General features: G+C 35.7%; 1 protein-coding gene across 2 annotated transcripts in view; it reads right to left on the minus strand.

Moving 5' to 3' along the window:
* Positions 1-853: 853 nt before the first annotated feature.
* The window catches only part of Lrfn5 (leucine rich repeat and fibronectin type III domain containing 5), a 233,216-nt gene continuing 208,592 nt past the window's right edge, over positions 854-25,477 (minus strand). For both annotated transcript variants that reach the window (XM_050138907.1, XM_050138909.1), the window contains 4 exons: positions 19,889-21,293; positions 16,599-17,311; positions 8,952-8,995; positions 854-1,217 (listed from right to left, as the gene is read on the minus strand). In XM_050138907.1, the coding sequence (XP_049994864.1) occupies positions 1,200-1,217; positions 8,952-8,995; positions 16,599-17,311; positions 19,889-21,273 (2,160 nt within the window). In that variant the 5' untranslated portion in view covers positions 21,274-21,293 and the 3' untranslated portion in view covers positions 854-1,199. The remainder of the gene's footprint in view (positions 1,218-8,951; positions 8,996-16,598; positions 17,312-19,888; positions 21,294-25,477) is intronic.

Raw genomic sequence — 25,477 nt, forward strand, 5'->3', positions numbered from 1 at the left:
TCACTTCAATCACGTATTTGGCATGACTGGTATGTTTATGCAAGTGTTCTTGTTGCCTAGTGTATCGGGCTCCTGTTTGCAATGAACTATCAGTATGATAAAGGAACATACATATAATTTGCCAGTCTTGACAAACCACAGTTTCAAATAGTAAAAAGAATGCCATGTAAGGTTCATTAAGCCTAAATCTCATACCATGAACTAAGACAGTTTATGTGTATTTTTAAATTTTACTCAAATATTTTTGACAGTTTAGGAGATGAAGTACAGAAATTGCTCCTGATGCTTCAGTCCAAGAATACTGTAGTAGGCTAAGGTTGGACACTATTTGAGTGTAGCTCTCTTCATATTTGTAACCACGAAAAGTATTTCATTTCTACATATTCTGGTATTAATGTAAGTGTGTTATTTTATTTATTCTGAAATTTTGAAAATTGGACAAAAGACCTGTACCATGAAAAGACCCTGAGCACGACACACACACCTGACCAAGTTATTAAACTTTCCTACTTCATTGGTTCTCGGAGAAAGCCAAAGCCAAACCGCACTATTAGTAATTTCCCCATTCTCCTTATTACTGTGTGTCACTCACAAAATATGCAACTTCTGTGTGTGAGTTCAAATAGTTGTGTTGTCCCCTGTTACACGTGAGTACACTCTAAAAATGTTTGTTCTACTATTATTAAGCAATTGGAATTTCTTAATATTTTCACCTCTTCTGTATAAAAGAAGTTTATTATTAAAACATAATTATTTATTACAGAAATCACACCATCATTCAGGCTTCAAGCAAAAAGTATCTCCAAAAATAAGGCAATGTGCAAATTGTGTCATAGTAAAACATTTATTTGTTAAAGTGATATAGAGTATTCAAGATTCTACAGTCTGTTAAATCATGGATGGCAATGTAGGATGGATTGATACAGAACTTGATGCCAATGAAGGCTTTGTTCTCTTTCCTTTCTTAAAAAAAATATTTGTAGATCAGAAGAAAAAAATTTGGTTTGAAAAGGGGATGAATCGTGGTGAGAGGGAGCCAGTTCCACCGCACCATAGATGTCGTCACTTTGGCTCCCATGAGCAAATCTTCCGGGGATAGCAGTTCACTAATCTGCTGTTGTGAACTGAAACATTTTCAAATTTTATCCAGTAAAAATATCAGGGGCAACTGTTTTCGAGGGAGAGAGAAGTGGTGCTCTTCATATTGACTCCAGCCTCTGCAACCAAAAAAAGAAAGAAAACACAAAACAAGTAAGATCATGGTGAAGAAACTCAGAAATTGCTGAGCTGTGAAATCCGTGCAGAATATTTCAGATACAATGTACAGAACAGACACACAGACACTCACATCAATATGGAAAATACTACCTTATCATTTAAAAGTTAGCAAATCTATAATAATAACCACCATTTCAAGAACAAATCTAAGTGTGTTATTCCTCCATATTTATTTGAATCAAACCTAAATTATAGATTAGTATTTCTCTTATTTCATTTTCTCAACAGTCCCCAGGTAAAATGAAAAGATTGTATTCATTGATCCATGCCATTTGCTATAAAATATGCCTGTACTGCATTTTTTTAAATAATGGCATCTTTGACCAAACTTGTTCAACATTTCTAAAATTTAAGTGATTTTATCTTGTGCAAAGTTTTGTATAAAGATGTCATGAGATTTCTGTTGTAACCTTAATGACCATGAAGAATAGTGTTCACTTTTACTGAATAGTTAATTTAAAAAAAAATACTTAAGCATCAAACTATGATTTAATTTCATCCAGTATGGCTTCAAACATCACATGGACTTAGGATATATCTATAAGTTCCATTCTTCACGAAGAAAGAGGGGACAGGGATGTAACCAGGGATGTAACTCACAGGAAAAGATGGTAGACAATCAGCCTAATGACTTGACTTTAGATATGGAATTTTTATTATTAAGGACGATTGACTCCTGCAAGTTGTTCTCTGACCTCCACAGAAAAATCTTGACTCATAGCACATGTACAATCACACACATACTCTCTCTCTCTCTCTCTCTCTCTCTCTCTCTCTCTCTCTCTCTCTCTCACACACACACACAAATACAAAATTTTGCAATTTTCTTTTTGAAGAAAAGAAGGGCAATGTTAAAGAAGCATGCATTTTCAAGTACATAACATACAAATGATTTTTAATATTTTTATTTAAAAATTGTTTGTCATTTTACATACTAGTCCTGTTCCCCCTCCCTCCTCTTGTCCTCGCCACCTCCCTCCCTTCTCAAGCCTATGTACTCCTCATAGTGAGTAAGGCCTTCCTAGGGGAGTCAACAAAGTAAAAGCAGGACCAAGGACCTCTACCCCCCATATCAAGGCTGAGAAAGGTATCCCACCATAAGGAATGGACTCCAAAAAGTCAGTTCATGCACCTTGGATGTTCTTGGTGCCACTTCCAGGAGTCCCCTAACAGATCAAGCCACAAAAACTCTCACCCACATTCCGAGGGTCTAGTTCTGTCCCATGCAGATCCCCTAGCTGTCAGTCCAGAGTTCATAAGCTTCCACTAGCTCGGATCAACTGTCTCTGCAATTTTTTTCCCATCATGCTCTTGACCACCCCCCCCCCCCTTGTTCATATGATTCCTCCTCTCTCTCTTCAAGGGAACTCCAGGAGCTCAGCCCAGTGCTTGGCTGTGGGTCGCTGCCTTGGTTCTATCAGTTGCTGGATACAGGTTTAATGATGACAATTACGGTAATCACTAATCTGATGAAAGGGCTTCAGACACCTTTGTTATTGCAAGGAGTCTTAGCTGGCTGGGGTTATTATCCTTGGGGATTCCTGAGAAATTCTCTAACACCAGGTTTCTCTCTAAACCTATAATGGCTTTGTCTATGAAGATACCTCTTTCATTGCTCTCCCCATCCGTCCCTTCTCCAACTAGGTTTCTTTCTTTTTTTTTTTTTTTTTATTGAGAATAAGAAAAAAAAGTTTCCGCCTCCTCCCAGCCTCCCATTTCCCTTCCCCTCCCCCACTCTTCTCCCCCTCCCCCCTCTCTTCTCCCCCTCCCCCCCCTCCTCTCCCCCTCCCTCTCCTATCCAAAGAGCAGTCATGGTTCCCTGTCCTGTGGAAAGTCCAAGGTCCTCCCCCCTCCCTCCATGTCTAGGAAGGTTAACATCCAACTAGGTTTCTTGATTCCTAATGTTCCCATCCCACATCTCCTCCCTTCCATACCCCCCCCTCCAAGTTAACCAGGAGAACTTAACTATTTTCCTTCCTGGGACCCTCCATGTCTGCCCCTCTCAGGGTTTCCCATGTTTCCTAGCTTCTCTGGGATTGTTGTTTGTAGCTTGATTACCCTTAGCATTACATCCTATATCCACTTTTGAGTGAATACATACCACGTTTATCTTTATGAGTCTGGGTTACCTCACTCTGTAAAAGGTTCAACTTAAGGATTTTAAAATGAACAGCATAATTGTAACACAAACTTTCAATTTACTGGATATCTTATACCAAACTGATAATAGAACATACTGGGATAACTTTATGTGTAAAAGTTATTAAACTTAATTTTATGACTGCAATAAAGATAAATTATATTATCTTGTTTAAGTGTGTATTTCATGCTGCACTATTTAAACTCATAGCAACTATATATGCTTCTTGTGTAAGACCAGACTGGAATGGGACCATCAGCACTGTACCATGGATTGTGGGGTGGCTCATGAGGTCCCACCTTTTTCTGACACGCCATTGGCCTTTAACATTTTCCTGTGGGGAGGCATTCTTCATTTTCTGTGGTATTTTAGCAACTGAATAGTTGGCCATATCAGTCAATAAACCCCTTTTTATATTTATGCTAGAAAGCTGAGTCTAAATCAATGGGTATAAAAATGAAGTAAAGAGGGGAGAAGGGGAGGAAAGAAAGGCGTTTAGGTCCTCAGGCTTGGGAGTGGATAAGGGAGCACAGTGTAAGTGAAAATTATTATGATACATCTTGCATATCCATAAAATTGCAAAACACTTAAATAAACATAAATAAAATATTTCAAAATACTTAATTATCTACATATATGGATTATTTGGGGGCACAAATTTTAGGTTGTCATACTGTGTATGAAATATTAATCTATATTTCATGGTACCTATCAATGATGTATTAAAAGCTTATGCATTGACAATTGGAAGCTTGTTCTTTTATGCAATAGATAAAATCTTTTAGAGTCCGGTATTGAAGAATAAATCTCAAATATTTTCCAACTATAGAATGTTTAAACATTTCCTAAAATCTATTAGTACTGGGGCTATTCCTATACTGAAGTATAAATACTTTAGCTTGATTTGGTACAATGAATGCTTAAATGTGTCTAAAGTGATGGATTCAATGACTCAAGATAGTTGAAGAACCAGAGGATCTAACTAAATTCAAATATTATTATAATATACATTTTACCTAAAATAAACCAATCAATTCTAAAAGTACTTTGAAATATTTTATATCTTTTACTTATAATATCTCATGTTCATAGTATAGTTCATATCAATAAAATTAAATAGCAAAATTATTGTTTCTATTCATATTTTATTAGTAAATATTTTATAATAAATAAGATGGAATTATACTAAATTTCAAGTTAAATAAATTTAATAAAAGCAAAAATTCATGAAGCAAGAAGAAAAAATAGTCTACTGACTAAAATATTCAAATTCTGACGTCATGATAATCAGGTGATGGACAAAATTTTACAAAGAAAAGATGTAATGCAGAACCATTATGGACAGCTACTCTTAATGTAAAAATAAAGAGAGGAAGTGCCATATACTCAAATAGAGAGGACATTTGAATGGGTTATTAAAAACCTCCTATCACTCTCTTTATTCTGAGAGTCTTTAAGTGAGATGGGAGAATTTCTATGGAGTCGTTATGCCCTCTAAGCAAAGGAAGTGATTCTTATAGGTTGTCTGTAGACCCTGGAGTTCTGTATTTTCTTCTGTGCAGATATTTCCAAGTAGCATGAAGATAGCTCATGATAAATTAAGCTACATCTTGTTTACAAATGTAGTATGTGATTATTCTACTGTATTCATTACAAAATATGAACAGGCAAATACAAGATCACACACACGTACACACACAAAAACACACTTCAAGCAAACTTACATAGGAAATAAGAGCTATTTAGAGTTCAAAATTTGTACTAATTCTCCTCACTTGAACAAACAACTGACTGTAGGTAAAATATCCCTCATGTGAAGTGCATAGGGACACACTCACATGTTAAAATCTGGACTTTTCCCCCATAGTTTGGTAGAGTTTGGTTATAACGAAGAGTAGATGCATAGCCAATGAAGCTTATTTTTGTTTCAGATCCTTTATATAGAAAACCTGAGAAAATAACTGGTGTTGTCACTTCATAGTTAAAGTCCATTAGTAGAGAAGTTATGAAAACGTCTAAATTTTAAAATTACCTTATTTAATAATAAAATATAATAAAGTAGACAAAATTTAATTAAAAAGAAAATAATTATTTTAAGGCTGATCTAATCTAGTAAAGGCTATGCCACACTTCCTGTGAGTGTTTGCACACACACACAAAAAGCTTACATATTTTTGTTATTTTTATGCATACAAGTCCTTCTTATAACTGTCAATCACACAGCATCAGTAAGGACCAGTCTTCTCACTTCAATATACACTGCTCTTTTCTGCCAGGTTAACATGGGCTCCTCTGTTTCACTGGGGAACTTTTAAGAAAACAAATCTTTCTAATTCTCTCAGGTGTATTTATCATCACAAAAGTCATGATGACTCCATTCCTCTTTGTCCTTCAGTCTGCTTCATGCAATTATATCTTTATAATATTTTAAACTAATTTTATATAATTCATAGAACTATTTTAGGCTTCTTGTATTTCTACATTAAGTCAAAGAAGGTCCTTAGGAACAATAAAAAAAGAACTGGGCACTTTATAGAATACAATTCAAACACTCCATGTATGATAAAAATTCCCTTTACCTCATACCGTGAGTGTGGAAGACCTGAGACAGGCCCCTAGCTGTGAATGTGTGTTCAAAGGCTATGTTCTGTCTGGGCCCCTCATGCACTTGTAACGGAGCACTCAGTAAGGGCACGTGTGAGAGAGTGAAGGTCACAGCCCTTTCAGAAAGGCTTGATCTTGCTGACCACTGTGGAAATCAAAAACCTACAATAGCCAAAATAACTTACATGTTCCAATAATACTATAGTGAAGTCACAGAGCAACTTAAAAATATATGCACACATATATAAACTGAATGAGAACTGGATAATGAATGAATGAGATTTTGACACGGATTTGATCAACATCTTTTTTTTTCCATTTGGAATTTCTTAGTAATGGTTATAGTGAAGATACATAGAAAAATTAAAAATAAAATATTTCTTTGACATTAAGGTATTAGTTTTATCTTTTAAAAAATACTAAAAAAAAGTTTATCATGAAGTTTAAAAAAAAACAGAAAAAAAAGCGTTTTAAAGACTGATATATTCCATTATGTTCCCCTCACTCAGCTAAGAAACAGAGCCCCACATGGAAATTTCGTAGCGAAAGACAAACGACTGCGTGATGTTCTGGATTGTTAATATGTCTATTGGCGGTAGACAGTGGCTGACGTTTTGTTTGAATCACATGCTCAACATTTCTATAAAGAACACTAAATTCTGTGTGATGAAAACGCATTGTTAATAATCTTACGAATCTATCGCATTGACTAAGTTTTATTTTCTGAAGCAGGGCAAAGATGTTCCAGATTGAGGACAAAGCCTAAGTTCTAAATTCCACTCCTAAATGATACGAAATAGCCATGATGATGTGTAATGCCGTTTTAATGTTTGTGACTTGTATTTGGCAATTTTAATACGTCTTGAGTATTCACTCTTACGATTCTCTCTGTAGCATCACACTGAGCACCGCTTTGAAATGTTTTTGATACAGCAATTACCTGCACTAAACCCTTATTTGAGCTACCTAAATGTTTAGGTAAACTGGATGCCCAAACTCCAACAATGAACTTTTAAAAGTAATAGAGCAGGGAGAAAAAAAAAAAGAGAGAGAGAGAGAGAAGAAAGAAGAGGAGGCTGGAGGAGTGGGAGGGGGCGCTCGATGAGGACCCAGGAAATGAAAGATAGAAAGGAGGAATGTGCAGAGTAGGGAAACTGGACTGAAACAGAGAAACGATGTGGAGAGGCAAGGCGCCCTCTGCAGGCCAGAGCCGTCTGTGGCACTCGGACTTGCTGCTCTTGGCTTCTCCTGAGACATCTGTTCTCTAAGACACTCAATAAAGGGCCAGGGATGAAAATATACTTAAAATGTTTGTTCTGGCTTAGCGTTGGAATTTACTAGGGAAAACTGTGACACACTGGGAAAATTAATACTGTTTTAATGTATATGATGTTGGAAGGGGCAAAAAAAAATTCCTTCGTCAATGAAAGCATGTAGTTTTTGGTTGTTGCTGTTTTCAGTTTTTATTTTTTTTTTCTTCTTTTTTTTTATTGAGAATAAGAAAAAAAAGTTTCCGCCTCCTCCCAGCCTCCCATTTCCCCCCCCCCCCCCCCCCCCCCCCCCCCCCCCCCCCCCCCCCCCCCCCCCCTCCCCCCCCCCCCTCTCCTATCCAAAGAGCAGTCATGGTTCCCTGCCCTGTGGAAAGTCCAAGGTCCTCCCCCCTATGTCCATGTCTAGGAAGGTGAACGTCCAAACTGGCTAGGCTCCTACCAAGCCAGAACATGAAGTAGGATCAAAACCCCTTGTCATTGACCTTGGCTTCTCATCAGTCCTCATTGTTCGCCGTGATCAGAGAGTCCGGTTTTATCCCATGCTGTTTCAGTCACAGTCCAGCTGGCTTTGGTGAGTTCCCAATAGATCAGCCCCACTGTCTCAGTGGGTGGGTGCACCCCCCGTGGTCCTGACATCCTTGCTCGTGTTCTCCCTCCATCTGCTACTCATTGGGACCTTGGGAGCTCAGTCCAGTGCTCCAGTGTGGGTCTCTGTCTCTATCTCCATCCATCACCAGGTGGATGGTGATATGGAAGATATTCGTCAGTATTGCTATAGGATGGGGTCATTTCAGGTTCCCTATCCTCAGTTTCCCAAGGGACTAACTGGGGACATCGCCTTGGGCTCCTGGGAGCCACTCTAGGTTCAAGTCTCTTGCCAACACTAAGGAAGCTCCCAGAAGGTCGGAGCAGGGAAGCACATATCTTTGTTTTCAGTTTTTAAAAGCAGATTTTCTCCCTGTTCCAAACCTCGGCAAACGGCTGACACTTCCAGCTGTTTGAACAGATTGCTTTGGTGCTCCTCCCTTCTGGAAACACACGTTCTGATCCAATTAAAATTGCAGAAATCAAATTCTCATTAAAAAAAAACTCTCAAGAAGAGTAATTGGTGGCTGATAAAAAAATAATGCCACAAGTAAGGCCTGTGCAACGAAACGCTTCCCTGTCAAACGGTTTCATTCATTTTACAGATCAGTGAAAACCTTCATCTTTTTTTCAACAGGGCAAAACGTGTCACCTCAACCCAGACTAAGAAAAAAGGAGAGACATGGCTTGGTAATCCTTTCAAAGATGACGTCAGGCATGCGTCACACATGTATCCATGGATCATCTATTCATACAGAGATATCCCTGTGTACAGAAATAGTTCTTAAAGTGATTTAAATCGGGAATGACCATAAGAGTCCCTGCAGGATCACACTAACAGCATAATTAGAGCTATGTCTCATCCCGACAACATTCCTGTCCGTCAGGAGTAGATCCAGATGTGATTGGAAAATTCACTGAAATCAGGCATACTTATGTTTGTACCGATAAGCACTGCATTTAATGGACAATCTCAAGACAGGGTACTGATACATCAGCAATTCAAAATTTCACACTTACAATGGCATGTCTCTCTGGTTTTTGAAATGAATAGCAATTAAAAAGCTTCTCACCTGTGTTTCCTGGACATTCTGGTCAACATTAGTCAGCGAAGCATCTGGGAATGAAATTTTCAATGTTATGAGCAGTTCGTTACTTGTTTTCTTCCATAAGTTCCGGCGCTAATACTCTACTCACTTTGGTTACTAAGATGAACAGTCGCTTGCATGATAGCAATTTGATGTCCTATTTTTTACGGTTTTATATAGCGATATCATATATTTAATAGTATAACAATTAGTTTCACAACATTTATTTCTAGCATATAAAAATGTTTCCTAATATAGAATCAATGCAATTCAATAAGACGGTTGGGGTTCTATTTCCAATTATCTCTGAATAAGCATTTCAGCTGCAGAACTGTCTATGAACATACAGAAACCACAGAGTTCAAAGTTGCTAACAGAACTCATCTATAATTAGCACATAAAGATTAAAAAAATGATCTTAAACATTTGTTAATATTTAGTCTTCAACTATTCTTATGTGATGAATTTCTAAGTAAAAGTAAAAATAAAATACTACATTAATATTTATGAACACATACCACTTGATTGTAAATGTTCAACACAACCCTGGTTGGTTATATTCTATTTTTTTGATAATGTGTTATTATGAAAAAACTACTAATTATTTGATAATGAAAGGGTTAACAGTCTATCAGGATAGCTATCAGATTATATAAAGTATATGAGAAAAGATGAAATATTAATTTACTTTTAAATATAAACTTTTATATATACACACAATGAGCACAAATATTTATTTGAATTTACAATAATCCCTAAAGATTAAGATTTCCATGAATGGTACAGAGAGAAAAATATTTAGAGAATTTGATTATGGTAGAGTCAAAATATATTTAATAATTCCTTCAATTTATTCAAACATACAAATATTAATTTACTAGATATGATATAGATCATAATAACATCAATTGCACTGCATATGTGTCAGATGAGAAAAGGCGGGTAACCACACGCCCAAAATAAGTACATTTAAAAGAACAACAGACTCATGGTTTGCTCTGGAACATATTAGAAATAATTATTTTTTTCTTTTTCTTTTGGCATTCATGGGCATAGCATTCACTATTTTGAGAAGAAAAAAATCAGGATTGAATTGGACATAATTAGAAAGTTTAAAATGGCAAATATGTATTAGATAGTGCGCATTTGGCTATTGTCTTAAAAAGGTTAGATATAATTTGTGAACATTTCTCTGAAGTTCCTTTAAAATCGAATTTGATTTAAGTAATTGCAGTTATTAATTTGCATTACATTAAAATATTATTTAGTTAATTTCTTCTAGAATTAGGTATTTGTATAGAACTATATTCATCCATAATCTGTTCAAATATTCAATGTAAATATATATTTGGTGTTTACTTTAGCTCTTAAATATTGACATTAAACAGCTGAACAGAGCAAGAACAATTACTCTCCATATCCTTTATTATAATTACAAGTCACAAATTTTAATGAAGTTTCAACTGTATTTATATTCCTACTATGGGATAATTTAATACTTTCATACCTATTAATCTATAAACCGTTAATTTCTTTCTAACTTGTGATAACAGCATATTGCTAGGACAGCTGAGACCCAGGAGCATATTAATGATACTTTTTATTTTGTGCAAACTTTTGTTCTACTTGAAAGCAGTCATTTTTTTCTGGAAAACAATGAAAGTAAATACAAAAATCTTGGTGCTCATAGTATCAATATTGAGTAACCTTTCTTGCTTTCATTCTTAGTTTTTGTGTCTAGAATTGAGTAGTTTTATAGACCAGACTTTAAAAATCATCTAAAATTTTGCTGTTTTGTTGACTTTGATTACTTTCCTCTTTCCTCTATGCATTTTATGAGATTGTTCTTTTTAAAACTTTTATTTGTTTATTTTATGTTTATTTATGTTCATATGAGTGAAAGGATATGCACCGTATGAGTGTAGAACCCTTAAGAAGTTAGAAGAGACATTCAGTCTTTTCAATGTTACTTTTCAGAAGGTTGTAAACCTCCATGTGGGTACTAGGAACTGTATGCAGCTCCTGTGCGAGAACATTAAGAGTAATTAACACTGAGTTGTCTCTCCAGGCCATTAAAGACATATTTCATACCCATAAAAGACATTCAATGTCATATGCTACTTTTATTATAAAGGATATAAATATTGTTATGGGTTATATTATTATTGTTACTATCATTACTGTAATAGTACTATAACAATCTTAGAAGGAAAATGATAGGATAAAAGGGTAGAATTATTGAATAGACTCTAAAAAGAAAAAAGGGAGATATGGATATTATCTTGATTTCAAAAGAAAAAAGATGATATGTTAGAATAAAAAGATAGATTATTGAATCTACTCCGAGAAGAAAAAGGAGAGGATATAGATATAATAAGATAAAAAGATGGATTATTGAATCTACTTTTACGAAACAACTATTAGTTTTAAATGTTTTACATGGATTGGACACTTGTATATTTTACACAAAATTTTATAATAATACAAATTTGAGTTTAATTTTGTTAGAACATATTTTACATATATTTCTACTCTTGCTCAAGGTATTATACCTATATAACTCATTTGACAATGTAATGCAAGTTTGTAGTCTTTGAAAGTTATTATTGCTAACTGTTTAGGATAATAAAGTAATATAGGTTAATAGTTAATTATCTAGTATAATCAAACTTGTAGTTACATTAGTCATACTTCCTAGGTCAAACAACGATATATTTTAGATAGACAGGTCACCTTCAAACACTTCAGAGATCTATAGAATATGGCTTTTAAGATGTTATAATAACCTAGCTTCTTTTATTTAATGACAATGAGACATGTCTGCCCCTGACAACACCAATCTACCTCAGAGAACATAATGGGCTTTGAAGAAACTTACATGGGGTTTACTTTCTTTGTGGCAAAAAGAAACAAGAAAATATCCCTACCTCAACTGTTAACATTATACGGTCCTTATTAAACAAGCAGGACACAAAATATCCTGCTTCTCAGAAATGTCTACAGGATATGCCAGGCCTGTAGGCCAAGGATGGATGGCAGAGGAACTTTGTGTGACTGTCCAGGCAGCCAACTGTTTCTGTCATTACTCATATTTTTTTTGGAAGTCACTTCCTTGTACTTCTGGCTTACTCAATTAATATTATTTTCTTCTTGGGTCTCTGAGGAAGGAAAAGACCAGGTATTTATAGTTATAGTTTTCTTTCTTGGGTTTCTGAGGGAGTTGAAGGTTAGATCGTTGTAGTTATAGTGTTCCTTGTTTACCTGGGATTAAAAGCATGTACCGCTACCTCCTGGTGTCTATGACAACCTGGTGTGGATGCTGAGATTAAAGGTGTGTGCTATTGCTACCTTGTCTGTTAGGTTGTCCAGTGTGGCTGTTTCACTTTTATGATCCTCAGACAAGTTTTATTTATTGAAATACAAATGAAATGCTATTACAAAAAAAGCATAGTTCTTTTCTATCCAACCCACAATCCTACTGAAGACTTTGCCCTAGTAATTCACCAAACTTAGATAAAAGCATGTAGTTAGAAGGGCAATATCTCTCCTGAAAAAAGTCTGAGGAAGAGAACAAATGATCCTCCCCTGGTCTAGCAGGAAGGGCCATGCTTTGTAACTGCAGTTGTAAATCATTGAGGCCAAGAAAACAGCAAATGCTTAGTTGCTGTCTTCTTTGAAAAGACAATGTTTTACATTTGCACGATACTTATGGTATCTTTTATTTCCACAGAAACTTTAAGTGTTTGTATCCTAAAGGAAGTTTTCATAAGTTTATACCTGAACATAAGCAAAGATGGAATATTAAAATTTAAAGAAACAAGTGGCAATTATTGAATTTCCTGATTATTTGTTTTAAGTAAAAGCAAATGAAATGAAATTTGCAATGAAAGCAAATAAAAATGTCTGAAATTATACTAACAGCAAGCATTGTATGAGTGTTAAATACTAAAGTGAAAATATTTTATAGAAAGGGGAAATGAACTATGTTAAAGTTTTGAAAGTGAATTATTTCAGAAACAATACAAATATTTTATTGGATATATTTCTGTGTTAATGGGTAACACTGAATACTTCAAAATTATGTTCTAAAATTTGTCAAACTCTATCTTAAGAGTACATAAAATCAATTAGTTTAATGTATTAGCTAGTGAGACCTCTTTTAAGAAGTCAATAAAAAATAAACTGAACAATGTTAGGGTTACTCATCACTGCATCTAATTTCAACATTTTCATACATCTGATTTACATATTAACCAATTTGGAGGTTCAAAATACAACAGTCATTGAAAAAAAACCTGTTATTTCCTAGAACACTGAGGAAACTTTGGAGGTTCTATTCCCCCTCCATGATACCACTTGAATTATGCTTTGGTATATCTCAATCAAATTTAGCTATTCACAAAGAACCAAAACCATTTAGAGATGAATACATAATGTTCTGTCTAAACATTCAGGGTATATACTTTTTAAAATATGCTGTAAAAGGTAAAAGAGCATATGTTTGTTTTTGCATATAACAAGCTGATAAGGTTACATGACTAAAATTAAATTTAAATATTTCAGAAAAAGGAAGTAAAATATATTCGTTTTGCTTATAATCAGAAAGAATAAAAAGAAAACAGCATGTTCAATATATGATAAGTTAGGTACTACATGGCAAAATGAAAACAAGGAGAATACAGAATCTCTGCTGTGGTAACAGTTTTGGACCACAATCATCACAATGTTAGTTAGTCAAAACTGTTGTTTATGGTAATAATAATACCTCCATCTTTAAGGCTACTCATGTATTTATTCATTTACTCATTCAATCAAGCAAGCATCTATTTTGAGTCTGTCATTGGAATAAACAGCATTAATTATCTTCATAAGCAAAACTGCTCTCACGTAAATGCACACGAAGACCAGATGACTTTCTTGATAGGCTAGTCTTCGTTGATTTCTCAAAATAAAAACTTCTGCAAAGGTTAGAACACAGGCTTAGGTATTTATGTTTAAGAGACAAGCATTCAAGGATTTGGAAATAAACCTTTAGTCTCACAAAAATACTATAATACTAATTAGTTCTTGACTTTATTAAAATAATATCCATATGCTTCTGTTACATATTTTTAACTATCTATGAGAAATGAAATATTCCCAGTCATGATAAGCATAAGCAAGATGACCATTTCTAAAACCAAGGAAATCGTAAAATCTCTTTTCCAGCAATTTAGAGCATTCATGCAGGCTTGTCTACGTTGTATTATATAATTTCATGGTCTTTTTGTCCTCCATAAACCATTTCTTTGTGAAGACTAGAAAACTTTGACCTACTCAAAAGTTTGGTATGATAGTGGCAAATCTCAGAATTGGGAGATTATTAACATGGTGTTGCCAATCAGTAGCTCATTAGAAATAATGTGAGCAGTGTGAATTCAAAATGCAGAGTTGGAGTTAGATGCTAGTACTTTAACAGTGCTGAAAGTCAAGCCACCTTGAGAGGTGCCTTGCTTTCATGAACAAAGACCACATTGGTGACCTTATATGTCCCCCCAAGGAGCTATCTAAAGAAGCACTGAAGGAGGATTAGACTTTGCTTAGTGAAAAGTAATGAAGGAAGAGATGTGATTTAAAAAGTAGGACCAGTGGGCAAGCTCTAAAAAAAAATTCTTGAGAAGGGGCACTATAGTTATATCCAATTGCTTCTCTTTGACCTCTCATTTAATAGCATCAAAAGAAAGTAATATACGATGTACCTCTGACAAAATAAAATTAGTTGGATATTTTGCATATGCATAGAAGCAAAATTAAAGCTAATGATTTGAAAGTCTGAAGTTCAGCTGCAAGTAATGTTTGAGGCAGATGTGATGGGCAAATCTCTAACCCTAACACCTGGGCCGTGGAGTCAAGAGTATGGGAAAACCTTCAAGGTATTCTTAATTACACAGTGGGTCTGGGGTCACCTTAGGATACATGATACCTTGTGTCATATGAAAGCAAACAAACAGACAAACAAACAAGCAATAATAAGAAAACCAAACCCCAAACAAATAGCATCAAACTTTGTTAAGCTCACTTCCCTGTGATTTATTATCATATATAAAGCACCCACTTATAATATGCCTAAAATGATGTTCTATGCCAAGTAAAGGGTCTAAGTTTTTAGAAATGTATAGTCTCAAAGAAAATAAAAATGAAAATAGAAGGAAAAAAACAAAATAAAACCATGCATATCATTTCTTAACAGCAGCATAGAGTTAAATATATGTGAATCATCATGACTTCAATGAATCTCCAGGAATGTATTTTCAAGGAAACATAGACCCAATTTTATATTCTTTAAAATATTGCATTTCCCCTATGCTGAATGAGTTATGATTACATTTACCACAGTCTTTGGCTTCAAAAAATGCATTTACTTTAAGAGACAAACATTCCGAAGCAGAGTTATAGCAAAGAAGAGAAAAAGAATTTTCTACCATTTGTTAAGGTGATAATTCCTCCTTTAGGAGTTTTGCTTCCTCTTGGTGAGAAAGACAAGCGCCTGTTTGTAAAAGCAGGCTTGCATTTTTTCTGATTCTCTAACTTGGGTTAAGAAAATATAAATCACATTCATTCAACAAATGTGTGTGGGATAAATGCAATAACCTTTATATTTCTATGGATTAGTATATATGATGGATTCGAAATGAATTCATGTTATAACTTTTGCACTGCAAAAAAAATCTGGGTTATAAATAAGAAGTAGCTTACAACAATTTTAGCCCCAAACCAAGAGTGTTCTTACCAGGTTACTTTCTTTAGCATTTCTGGAAACACTCATTTGAAGTAATAAATTTAAACATTGAGTTGTTCTTTACAACAAAATTGCCACTGAAAGTAATACAGTGCCTTCATTTTAAGATGTCAATTCCTTATGTACAGACCTCTCTTTAAACTACTAGAAATCTAATTTTTATGGAAGACATTTCCTGTGAGAACATTTAACATAACAAATGTTTATTTTGCGTGGACTGTGGGGGCACTGGCATCACTGTCAGAAGACAACTTGAAGAACTTGGTCATCTCCACTTTTGGCTTCTATTCACTAAGTGGTCAGGGCTAGCAGGCTTGGTGCCTTACAGACTGAAACATCTCTTGGCCCTGTGATCACTTTTCAAAAATGATTTGCTGACACAGGGTCTCGATAATAGCCTTGGCGTCGGGGAAGGCACTGTGCCTGTCTCTTGCTTACCACCACACTTGTCAATTTACTTATGTGATCTTCATGCATGTAACGGGAGGTACTATAGTCCCTGCCTCATCCTTAGAAGGTTTTAAAGAAACCTGAAGACCAAGTATCAGAGACAAGACAAGAATTTCAAATTTCATTTTCCTCTGTGAATTTTCACTGTGATTCTTTTTATAGAGAAATAGCGGATTATATAAAGCTTTCTTATATGTACTCCACATTTGAAATAGTTACTTTTCCATAGCAAACATCAGAAATGCAGGGCTCAGTCCACATCCCATTCATGGACATGTTTCTCTTAGGAGACAGCTCGTATAATTTCAGCGAGTTACCATCGCGATAATATTCCTTTAATCCTCCACTGAGAGAGGACCCATGCCTGGCTCTAGCTATCTCAACAGGCATGGTGAGAAACTTACTTGGCTTGGTTTGTGCTCTTTGAGATGTGGGCCCCTCTGTGACAGAAGCAGGAGGGCAGCTAGCTAACTGCAAGGCAGTTGAGTTGTTCCTGTTAGTGTTTTGGGACTCAACATTTGTGACAGCTTCACTCTGCGACTCAGCGCTTGGCTTCGTGCTAGTCTTTCGTTTCTGCTTTTGAGACGCAGACGCACTTGAAGTCCAGGTAGGAGGCAAAGCAGAGGTAGTGGTGGAAGAGTCCTGACTCGAACATGTTTCTGAAGACTGAATCACATTGTCACTGGCGACTTTACAGCACTGGGCATTCTCTTCATGGCCCATGGCTTGTTTGGACATGGACTGGGGCAGCGTGACAGTGCAGCCTTGCGTCTGAGCCCCATTAGTTTGAGAATAAACGTTGCTAACCTTGGTGACTTTGTGTTGCCCGTTATTGTTACAAACCTTATACCGGATCATTAGTATGATGATGAAAACCAACACAGATGCAACAATGATTCCACCAATGATAATAATCATGGTGCCGCCCAAAAACTGGGACTGCATGAAGTGGCAACGGACATAATCCTGTTCGGTAGTAAACTGGATGCAACCCACGACTCTTGTGGCAGTGAGGGAGGTGATGCCATCATCATATATGGCCAACACACACAGGTCGTACATAGTTCCAGAAGCCAGATTATTAACCAGAAATGTTTTGCTTGTCGGAGGTATCATTCTGAGGGACAATGGAATATATGTTAATATTCAAAACAGAACAAGACACATATACAAAAACTCATTACAGCTTTAGTTCTGTCTCCTTCAGAACTCATCAAGATAAGCACATTTATAACAGATATGAAATATATAAAAATGATCTGATGCTATATTTACCCAGTTAGAATAGTTGAAAGCTCATTGTTACAGTCTGCATTATATTAATGGTGCCTGCACCATGCCTTGACAAGCTCTCTAATTACACTGCTTGGCAAAGCAGAACTCCTAATAAAAGCCATGGCTAAAAAATCATTTATGACAAATTGCTTTTGAAAGGTGTGACTGTGACATTATCTGACTACTAAACAAATCCATTTAGCACTTACAACACCTCTATGACGGCACGGCAATTTGAAGAAAGAGAAAACACTGCCAGTCACATTAGTGACCAGAATGAAACAGCAATTCTGAGCATTTGCTTTCCAAATCAGTTATAAGCAAGCTACGGAATGGTACCTGCTAAGGCTGGCTTTAATAACTTCTACTGTTACAAGGATGAACAGATTTTATTTACAGACATCGTGATTTCTTATGCCTTAGCTCCCCATACGTTTTAATGAGTGTGGTGTGCATGTATGAGCCATAACCTGGACACAGGATGACACAAAGCTGTTGGTAAGAGTGTGAACACATCCAATTACCATATTCGGGTGAGAACCTCCATCAAGAAAAAAATTTTTAGGTTTAGAGATCTCTCGGGATTCCTTCGACTTTTCTGCATTCCTGTTTGTTGATAGCTTTCTTCTTAAGGTGAAACCAAATACAATTTAAAGTAAAATTAATTTGGAAGTAAAGGGTGGAACTATAATTTCTCCCAAAAATGAGTTATAGAAATTTCAAACTATGGAAGAACGAAACTAGGATACAAGCTAGACAGTGTGTTCTGAGTGTACCGGAACACTTATAAGAGCTTATACTCATAACCAAAAGTCACTGCTGCCATTCAGTGGGTGTATTCTAACTGTGGGCTCTCACTAAACACTTAATCACATCAATGTTGATTGTCTATGAAACTCAATGAAATGGTTATAAACATTTTAGGGAAGAAAACCACTCACTTCAGGAACTCGCCAAGGTTCTCGGAATCATAAACCATTTATTTCTCACAACAGGATTACAATTTGTGGGATTTTGAAAGCAAACTGCAGCTTATCACAGAGATAACACTTAGGAAGTATAGTCAGTACAAGGAAGTGTAGGGAATTCAGTGCTGCCCCTGGACCACTGATTATCATCTGTGGAGCCTGTGGAGAGCCTGGGAGACAGGAGTAAACTACATTTTGCTAATGCTCATATGTCATAGTATGCCACCACATCCATTTACTGATGAGAGGGATATTAGAATCCACTTAGCCTAATCGTTCTTTTTAAAGATAGGAAATTAAAACTCAACCAGGTAGAACCTGGCCCGGGATTGATTACATAGCTAGCTAGGATGCTTTTTGTTTTATTATTTTTTTTTTGCCATGAGTTTACACTTATTTTAAGAAATTAATCTCATTTTCAGACATGAATGAAAAGCAACTTATTTTCAAAAATTTAAGTTCTCTATACAGAAACTAAACTCATCTAAAAATGTTATTTGTTTTTTTTTTTTCAAAACTGTGACTTTACATTGTTTCCTAGTGGTAATAATAATCTGTCAAGAGTAAAATTATATGAAATAAAAAAATGTGAATTTCCAAATGAAAAATTGGCCAAATGTGACTATATATCAATGAGGCTGAACTTTAGAAAAACATACCAGAAATCCATTAGCAGATACAAGTACTCCATCACGGTCTGTCTGAGTATTTTCATACTAATGCCCAGTGACAGTTTTACTGTTCAAAATACAATGAACATCCTCTTTGGAAGTGTCTGAAGAACCCAAGCACATGAGACAGCACACACACACACACACACACACACACACACACCTCAGTCACTCAAAGAATCAGTCTCATTACTTTATAGTGACGTCCAGTTTGTTTTTGATCAAAAGTGGCAGTAACCATCTTGATCACCCACCTTATTGACAAAATTTGACTCCATAGGCTTGTTTCCAAAATTGAAACTCACCCTCAAAAGACGAAGATTTGCCACCACTGAGGATATTCAAAATAGTATGCCGAAGGTTCTAAAGATAATTCCAAAACTGCTTTGGGCAGTGGCAGCATCATTGGGGTAATGGGGTAGCTTCCCACCGTGACTTCCTTGAAGGAAAGAATACTCATGTGGATGTGTAAATTCTGGTATGTTTTTGAAATGTTAAATTATCTGTCTTATTGTCTGATAGTCACATCCCCTATGTGAGGTTAAAAAAAGAAGCATAATATTAAATCTAGATGTGTACTGTTTAAAATAATGTCAATCACAATAATTCCCCGTATGTATTCACCATTTCATATATTACATTATTCAATATAAAGTCAAATTGCTGCAATTACAGCACAGAATAGTGCTGTCGATTTAGAAACAGAACAAAGCAGTAGTAATTTCCAAACCCCGTGCTATCATGGTCAACAATAATCCAACATATCTATATTTTTCTTACCTGTAAACAAGGGTGTCATCATAAGTACCATTGTATTGGATCTGAAACATACGGATTCCTGGAATATTTCTTTGAAAATTAAATTTAAGTAGCGCTGTTGACGAAGTTGCTTCTGCCACCACAATTTTGTCTTGACTCATTTTAGTATCACCATTGCTACTGCTAGCATTTGAACCTGACTTAGTTGAGGTGGAGATATCTGAAGAGCCAGGATCAGGCTCATGGATATGATTGGTACTGTTCAGTAGGTGAGGGAGTTTAATTATGTGAAGATCCACGGTTTGTGTTGCTTCCCCTGCAGGATTGGAAGCAATACAGGTAAAAGCACCTGTATCTTTTACAGTTGTTATAAGGATGTCAAGTGTTCCGTTATCATACACCAGAGATCGTGTTGCGTTTGAAATCAGCTTCCCTTCAGGAGAAATCCAGTGAATTGCAGGTTCAGGGTCCCCTCGAGCTTTGCACCTCAGTGTTGCCCTTTGACCCTCCAAGACTCTCATCTCATGTGTATGCCGAGTTATGAGCGGAGGCTCACACAAAAACTCTTCCTCGGGGATTGACCAGAAATAGCGGCCAGTTAACAGAGCAGGAGAAGCACAGGTCTCAAGGTCATCTTCTCTGGACAGGCGCCTCAGCCACAACAACTCACAATTGCAATGCAAGGGGTTTCCACCAAAACTCAATGCGAAAGTCGATGGGCTTATGATTCCTGAGGTGGCCAGCACCTGCGCTCGCTGAAAGAGAGGGTCAGGGGGCAGCTTTTGCAATTTATTTGATGTTACATCTAGCCGAGTCATCTTGTGCAAGTGGGAGAAAGTTCCCTTAGGAATGTTGTCAATCATGTTGTGATCCAAACTAAGAGTATGCAAGCTCACCATCTTCTCTACAGCATCCCAGGGGATCGTTTCTAGATTATTATAGGACAGGTCCAGCTCTTCAAGAGCAAAAACATCATCAAACGCTGTGGAAGAAATTAAAGTCAGCTGATTGTTGTTCAGGATCAAATGATGGAGATTGGAGAGCCCACTGAACATATCGTTTGTAATTTTAGTCAATCTGTTGCTATTCAAATGCAATGCTCTCAAATTTCGTAGATCGGCAAAAGCATGGGGTGTAATAAAACTTATTGTATTCCTGGATAGAGTCAGGTCCACCAAGCTGGTCATATTGGCAAAATCTTTCCTTTTGATATTCGTAACAAAATTGTCTGCCAGCCGTAGTTCCACAGTTCTTCTGTCAATGTTTGGAGGAACAAATAGAAGCCCTTTCTTGGCACAAAGGGTTGCAAGATTAGGAGACAAAATCTGACAGACACAACGCTTTGGACAGATCTGAGCTCGGACAGCTATGCCAATGAGAAACAGGTAAAAAAGGAATTTTTCCATTGTAGATTAGGTTTAAGAGCCTGCAGAAAAGAAAAAAAAAGATATAAAGGACAGTTTAAAATCCAGTTGTTTTGTACATTTAATACCCACGCTAAGATATTTTATATTGATTGGAATGGAGAAACAATAGCATTGGTTTAGATATCAAATGAGTTTTAAGTATACCTACTCTAGTAGAATCTGTGGTAGGCACTTCAAATCATTTAACTCTTCACAGGATATAAGGATAAATGGGAGAAAGTGTCAAAAGATTGCTATCATTCTGCAAACTAAGGGCCGTTTTAAAATATGTTCAAGGTACTTCAAAAAGTTATAAACAAATACAACGAAAACCCCAACAAACCAAACCAAACAAAACACAAAAAAGCAAACAAATAAAGAATGACAACAAACCTCGGAATTTGTGCCTGTAATAGATCTAAGGGACAGAAAAGATAGGCATTTAGAAAAAAATCTGAATTCTGAAAACCCTTTTCTCCACAAGTGAGTTCAAAACATATGAGCATATTCACTTCCTGGCTGATGCATAAGGGGAGTGTAATGTTTGCTATTTAATTTTTCTGTGGCAATCACTTGAAGGAGATTTTGGTTACATTATATTCATTATTAGAAACTTCCATTACTCTGTTGAACCTTGACATTCTGGCCACAAAACAGGATCTTCTTCTCAAAAGTAAGGAGGCTGTAAATTAATCACACAATTTACAACTCCATACACTATAAAATATTTGATGAGCTATGAATATAGATTTTTAAACACTATTTAAAAAAATTATTAAAATACCAAACACTGAATCCAAAAAAATGGCAGTATTTTTCTCTTCACATTATTACCTTGAATGAAATTAATCATAAAAAAGTAAAAATAGCAATAAAATTGTGATTACAATTTCTCATATATACATATGAAAATAAACATATACGGAATTTTACACAACAAAAGAAAAATTCAGGATATCACTCAAATTTTAATGGAGTGTAAATAAGACATGTAGATTTTTCTAGAAGCATTACATATTTTTTTCCCAAAAAGTATTATGTCATAATATTTTCAATATATGTACTATTAAATGTGAATATAATTACTAACAATTACTATTTTCAACTGATAAAGTCTTCCTTTCTTGATAATTACTAATACTGAATCATCCTTTCCACAGGGCAAAAAAAAGTGCAAGAATAGAAAAAAAGAAAGAAAAAAAAGAACCACAATTTTCAGACTCCCAGTCATGATACATGCAGCCATGATAAGTGAAGTAGCAGACTTAAAAAGTAAAGTCCGATCTTTCTTGAAGACATTATCAAAAACCACAGCATGGGGGAAATAAAATAGGAGACTCATGAACAGCCTAGCAGAGGGAGTGGGCAAATAAAGAGCTTCTGATCGATATACAGTCTGTGTCAGGGGCAGACATGTAGGATCTTGCAAAGTGCATCATAAATAGGTTGCTAGAGAAATAAACAAAAATCAAGTGATGGGCAGAACAATACAAAAAACACAAAGACAAGCATAATTGGAGTTCAGAAGAAGAAAAGAAGGCATCAATACATAGGAGAAATAATGGTAAGCCATTTTCTAAAGGTTTCTTTAAAAAATAACATTCAGTTTGAAGATAACATAAAGAAGCCATACAAAGAGAAACCATAATCTAGTGGCAAATCATCTGAGTGGCGAGGACCTTAAAAGCCTTCCTAGAAATGAAGAAATGTAATAATATATTACATAATGTAAAGTGAACAAAATAACAATACTGTTTACTCAGTGAGCCATCAACATAAATAAAGGACGAGGAAGAATGAGAATGTCTCAAAGGGGCTCTGATAGAAAGGGAAACATTTTAAATTGGGCAAAGTAATGTCTTTGTAAAACAAGAAAATAAAGAAAATCATCATCAAAGAAGCAAATAGATTTCTCGCCAACAAACAAGAAAATTAGCTGTGAGAAAAGAAGCTGGATATTCTCTTCAGAATGGAGGAAAGCTGTGTCTAGCTTTGGAAACTTAAATCCTTATAAAATGAGTGGAGAACCACAGATAAAATACATTTCTGGGTAAGAACAAAAGTATCATTGTGATATATATATGAATAATGGAGGTATTTTTTTAAAAGTGACAGGAAACCATCATTGCCTCACTGACCATCAAGAGGTAGAAAGCTCACTTTAAGATCATAGCATCATAATATAATATAGCCATTATAGAAAAACAAAGCAACTTAACTCTTGTGATTTAAAGAAATAGTCCATTTAGATCCCTATAGTAGAGTAGGTTGCATACCTCAGAGTGAAAACACAATTAAAGCCCATCAATTTAGTATGAACTATCAAAATCTAGATATGGAAAAAAAGACCACACGTAAAGAGAGCACATGTGATTGCACACACAGCATGTTACAAACTAGGAAAATAGAAAAGAGATCAAAGTGAGATTTTAGAAAGTACTGTAGAATTAATACAAACTTGCCACTGAAAACTGCAACATAACAGGATTTTAAATAAAGGGAACAATAGAGGAAATATAAAGACATACTTCAAGGATTTTGAAAGACAATGTACTTAATGAGTTCTATAATGCCAGTAACTGTAATAGAATAAAGAAAAGGACAAATCAAAGCAAAATACAATAAGCTGAGATAATGCCTCGGAAAAATATCACATCTAGAAACAAGCTGTCTTCAAGACACCACAAAATTGTTCTAGGTCAAACTAATAATCAGTGCAGTCAAGAATCATAATTTGAATATATAGCATGTTATATATGATCACATAGGGAGATATAGTCTTGTGGGGGGCTGTACTAATGGGGCGATCTATGAATATTTGTAGAAGTTGTACAGAAACTGTCCATGAAATTATTGCCACTTTTTAGAACACTGATGAAAAGTCTATACAATGGTATACAGTAGTTTAATAAGAAATGAGGGAGGCAGAGGCAGGCAGATCTCTGGGAGTTCGAGGCCAACCTGGTCTATAAGAGCTAGTTCCAGGACAGGCAAGAAAGCTACAGAGAAACCTTGTCTCGAAAAAACAAACAAACAAACAAACAAAAGAAATGAGGAATGATTTTTTTTTTTAAAGAACTAGTTCTTTAGTCCCTTCCTATATCGAACTTAAATTTGGCTTCCCATTTCATAGCATGGCCTTCTTTTTGTATCAAGTAACAACATAGACAAGACACTGAAGTTTTGATTGTTTAAAAAGTCAGAATAAATTCAGAATATACATGAAAACTCTCTAACCATTGTCTTTAATTTCTGTCTAACATTTCCAAGTATCAATAAAAATGAATTGTGTTAATGAGTATCCCAATATTATTAGCTCAAGGTGAACACTACCCTTAGTTTTCATAATAGATAGGGAATCCTATGAGGAAGCATTTTCATCTACTTATCAAGCACCATGATTAATAATTGATGAATTTTATCATTACACCAAGAGATAGCCATTTGGAGAAACAAAATGGGGACCTCAGTACATCTGCGATCTGGAGGGGGGGGAGCTATAAAGCAGAGTGAGGCAGACCCTGTACAGTTAACATTTTAAAGTGGGTGGGGTACTGGAGATATTTGTAGAGAAGAAAAGGATATTTATATATTTTCTTAAAAGAGTAGATTCGCTGCTTGTGCCATAAAAGTTTGTACAAAATATAAATTTGTACTAAAAGTTTTATTTTTGCAAACTAAATACACAGAGCATGCCTTAAACCCAGTGAAATGACTGAGCACAAAGGAGACAGGGATAGCAGAGGCATCACTGAAAGGGAGTGTCTGGGTTTCAATGATACCAAAAACTAAAGGAGGAGAGGAACGTAATTCCATCTCCCGAGTGGCAAACTTGGAAGCAGCCAAAATCGCCTTCAGACTAACGAACATTTTTGAGGGTCAACACGTTAAGAAACCACGAAGGAAAGAAATTATAGTACTAATTTTGGACAAAGGGCTTTGTTTTCTCTAGGAATCCAACAGTTTCCTTAAGGAAAATAGATGCTTGTACAATCCATTGAGTGTTGCTGTTGTAGGAGATGATGTGTCTGCTGCAGGATGCTGTGGAGCTAGTGAGAGGCCTGCCGCTGGCCCCGTTCTTGGTAACACTAGCTGCTTTCACCTTGCTGCCTTCCCAGCAGCTTGTAGGCCATTCTGCCAGGAGCCATGATTTCGTCAAGCTTTTTAATCTGAGGAATTGACTAAATGGAATTTACTCAACAAG

The sequence above is a fragment of the Alexandromys fortis genome, unplaced genomic scaffold, assembly GCF_014885135.2.
Source record: "Alexandromys fortis isolate MF-2015 unplaced genomic scaffold, M_Fortis_MF-2015_v1.1 scaffold_35, whole genome shotgun sequence".
NCBI classification, from domain to species: domain Eukaryota; kingdom Metazoa; phylum Chordata; class Mammalia; order Rodentia; family Cricetidae; genus Alexandromys; species Alexandromys fortis.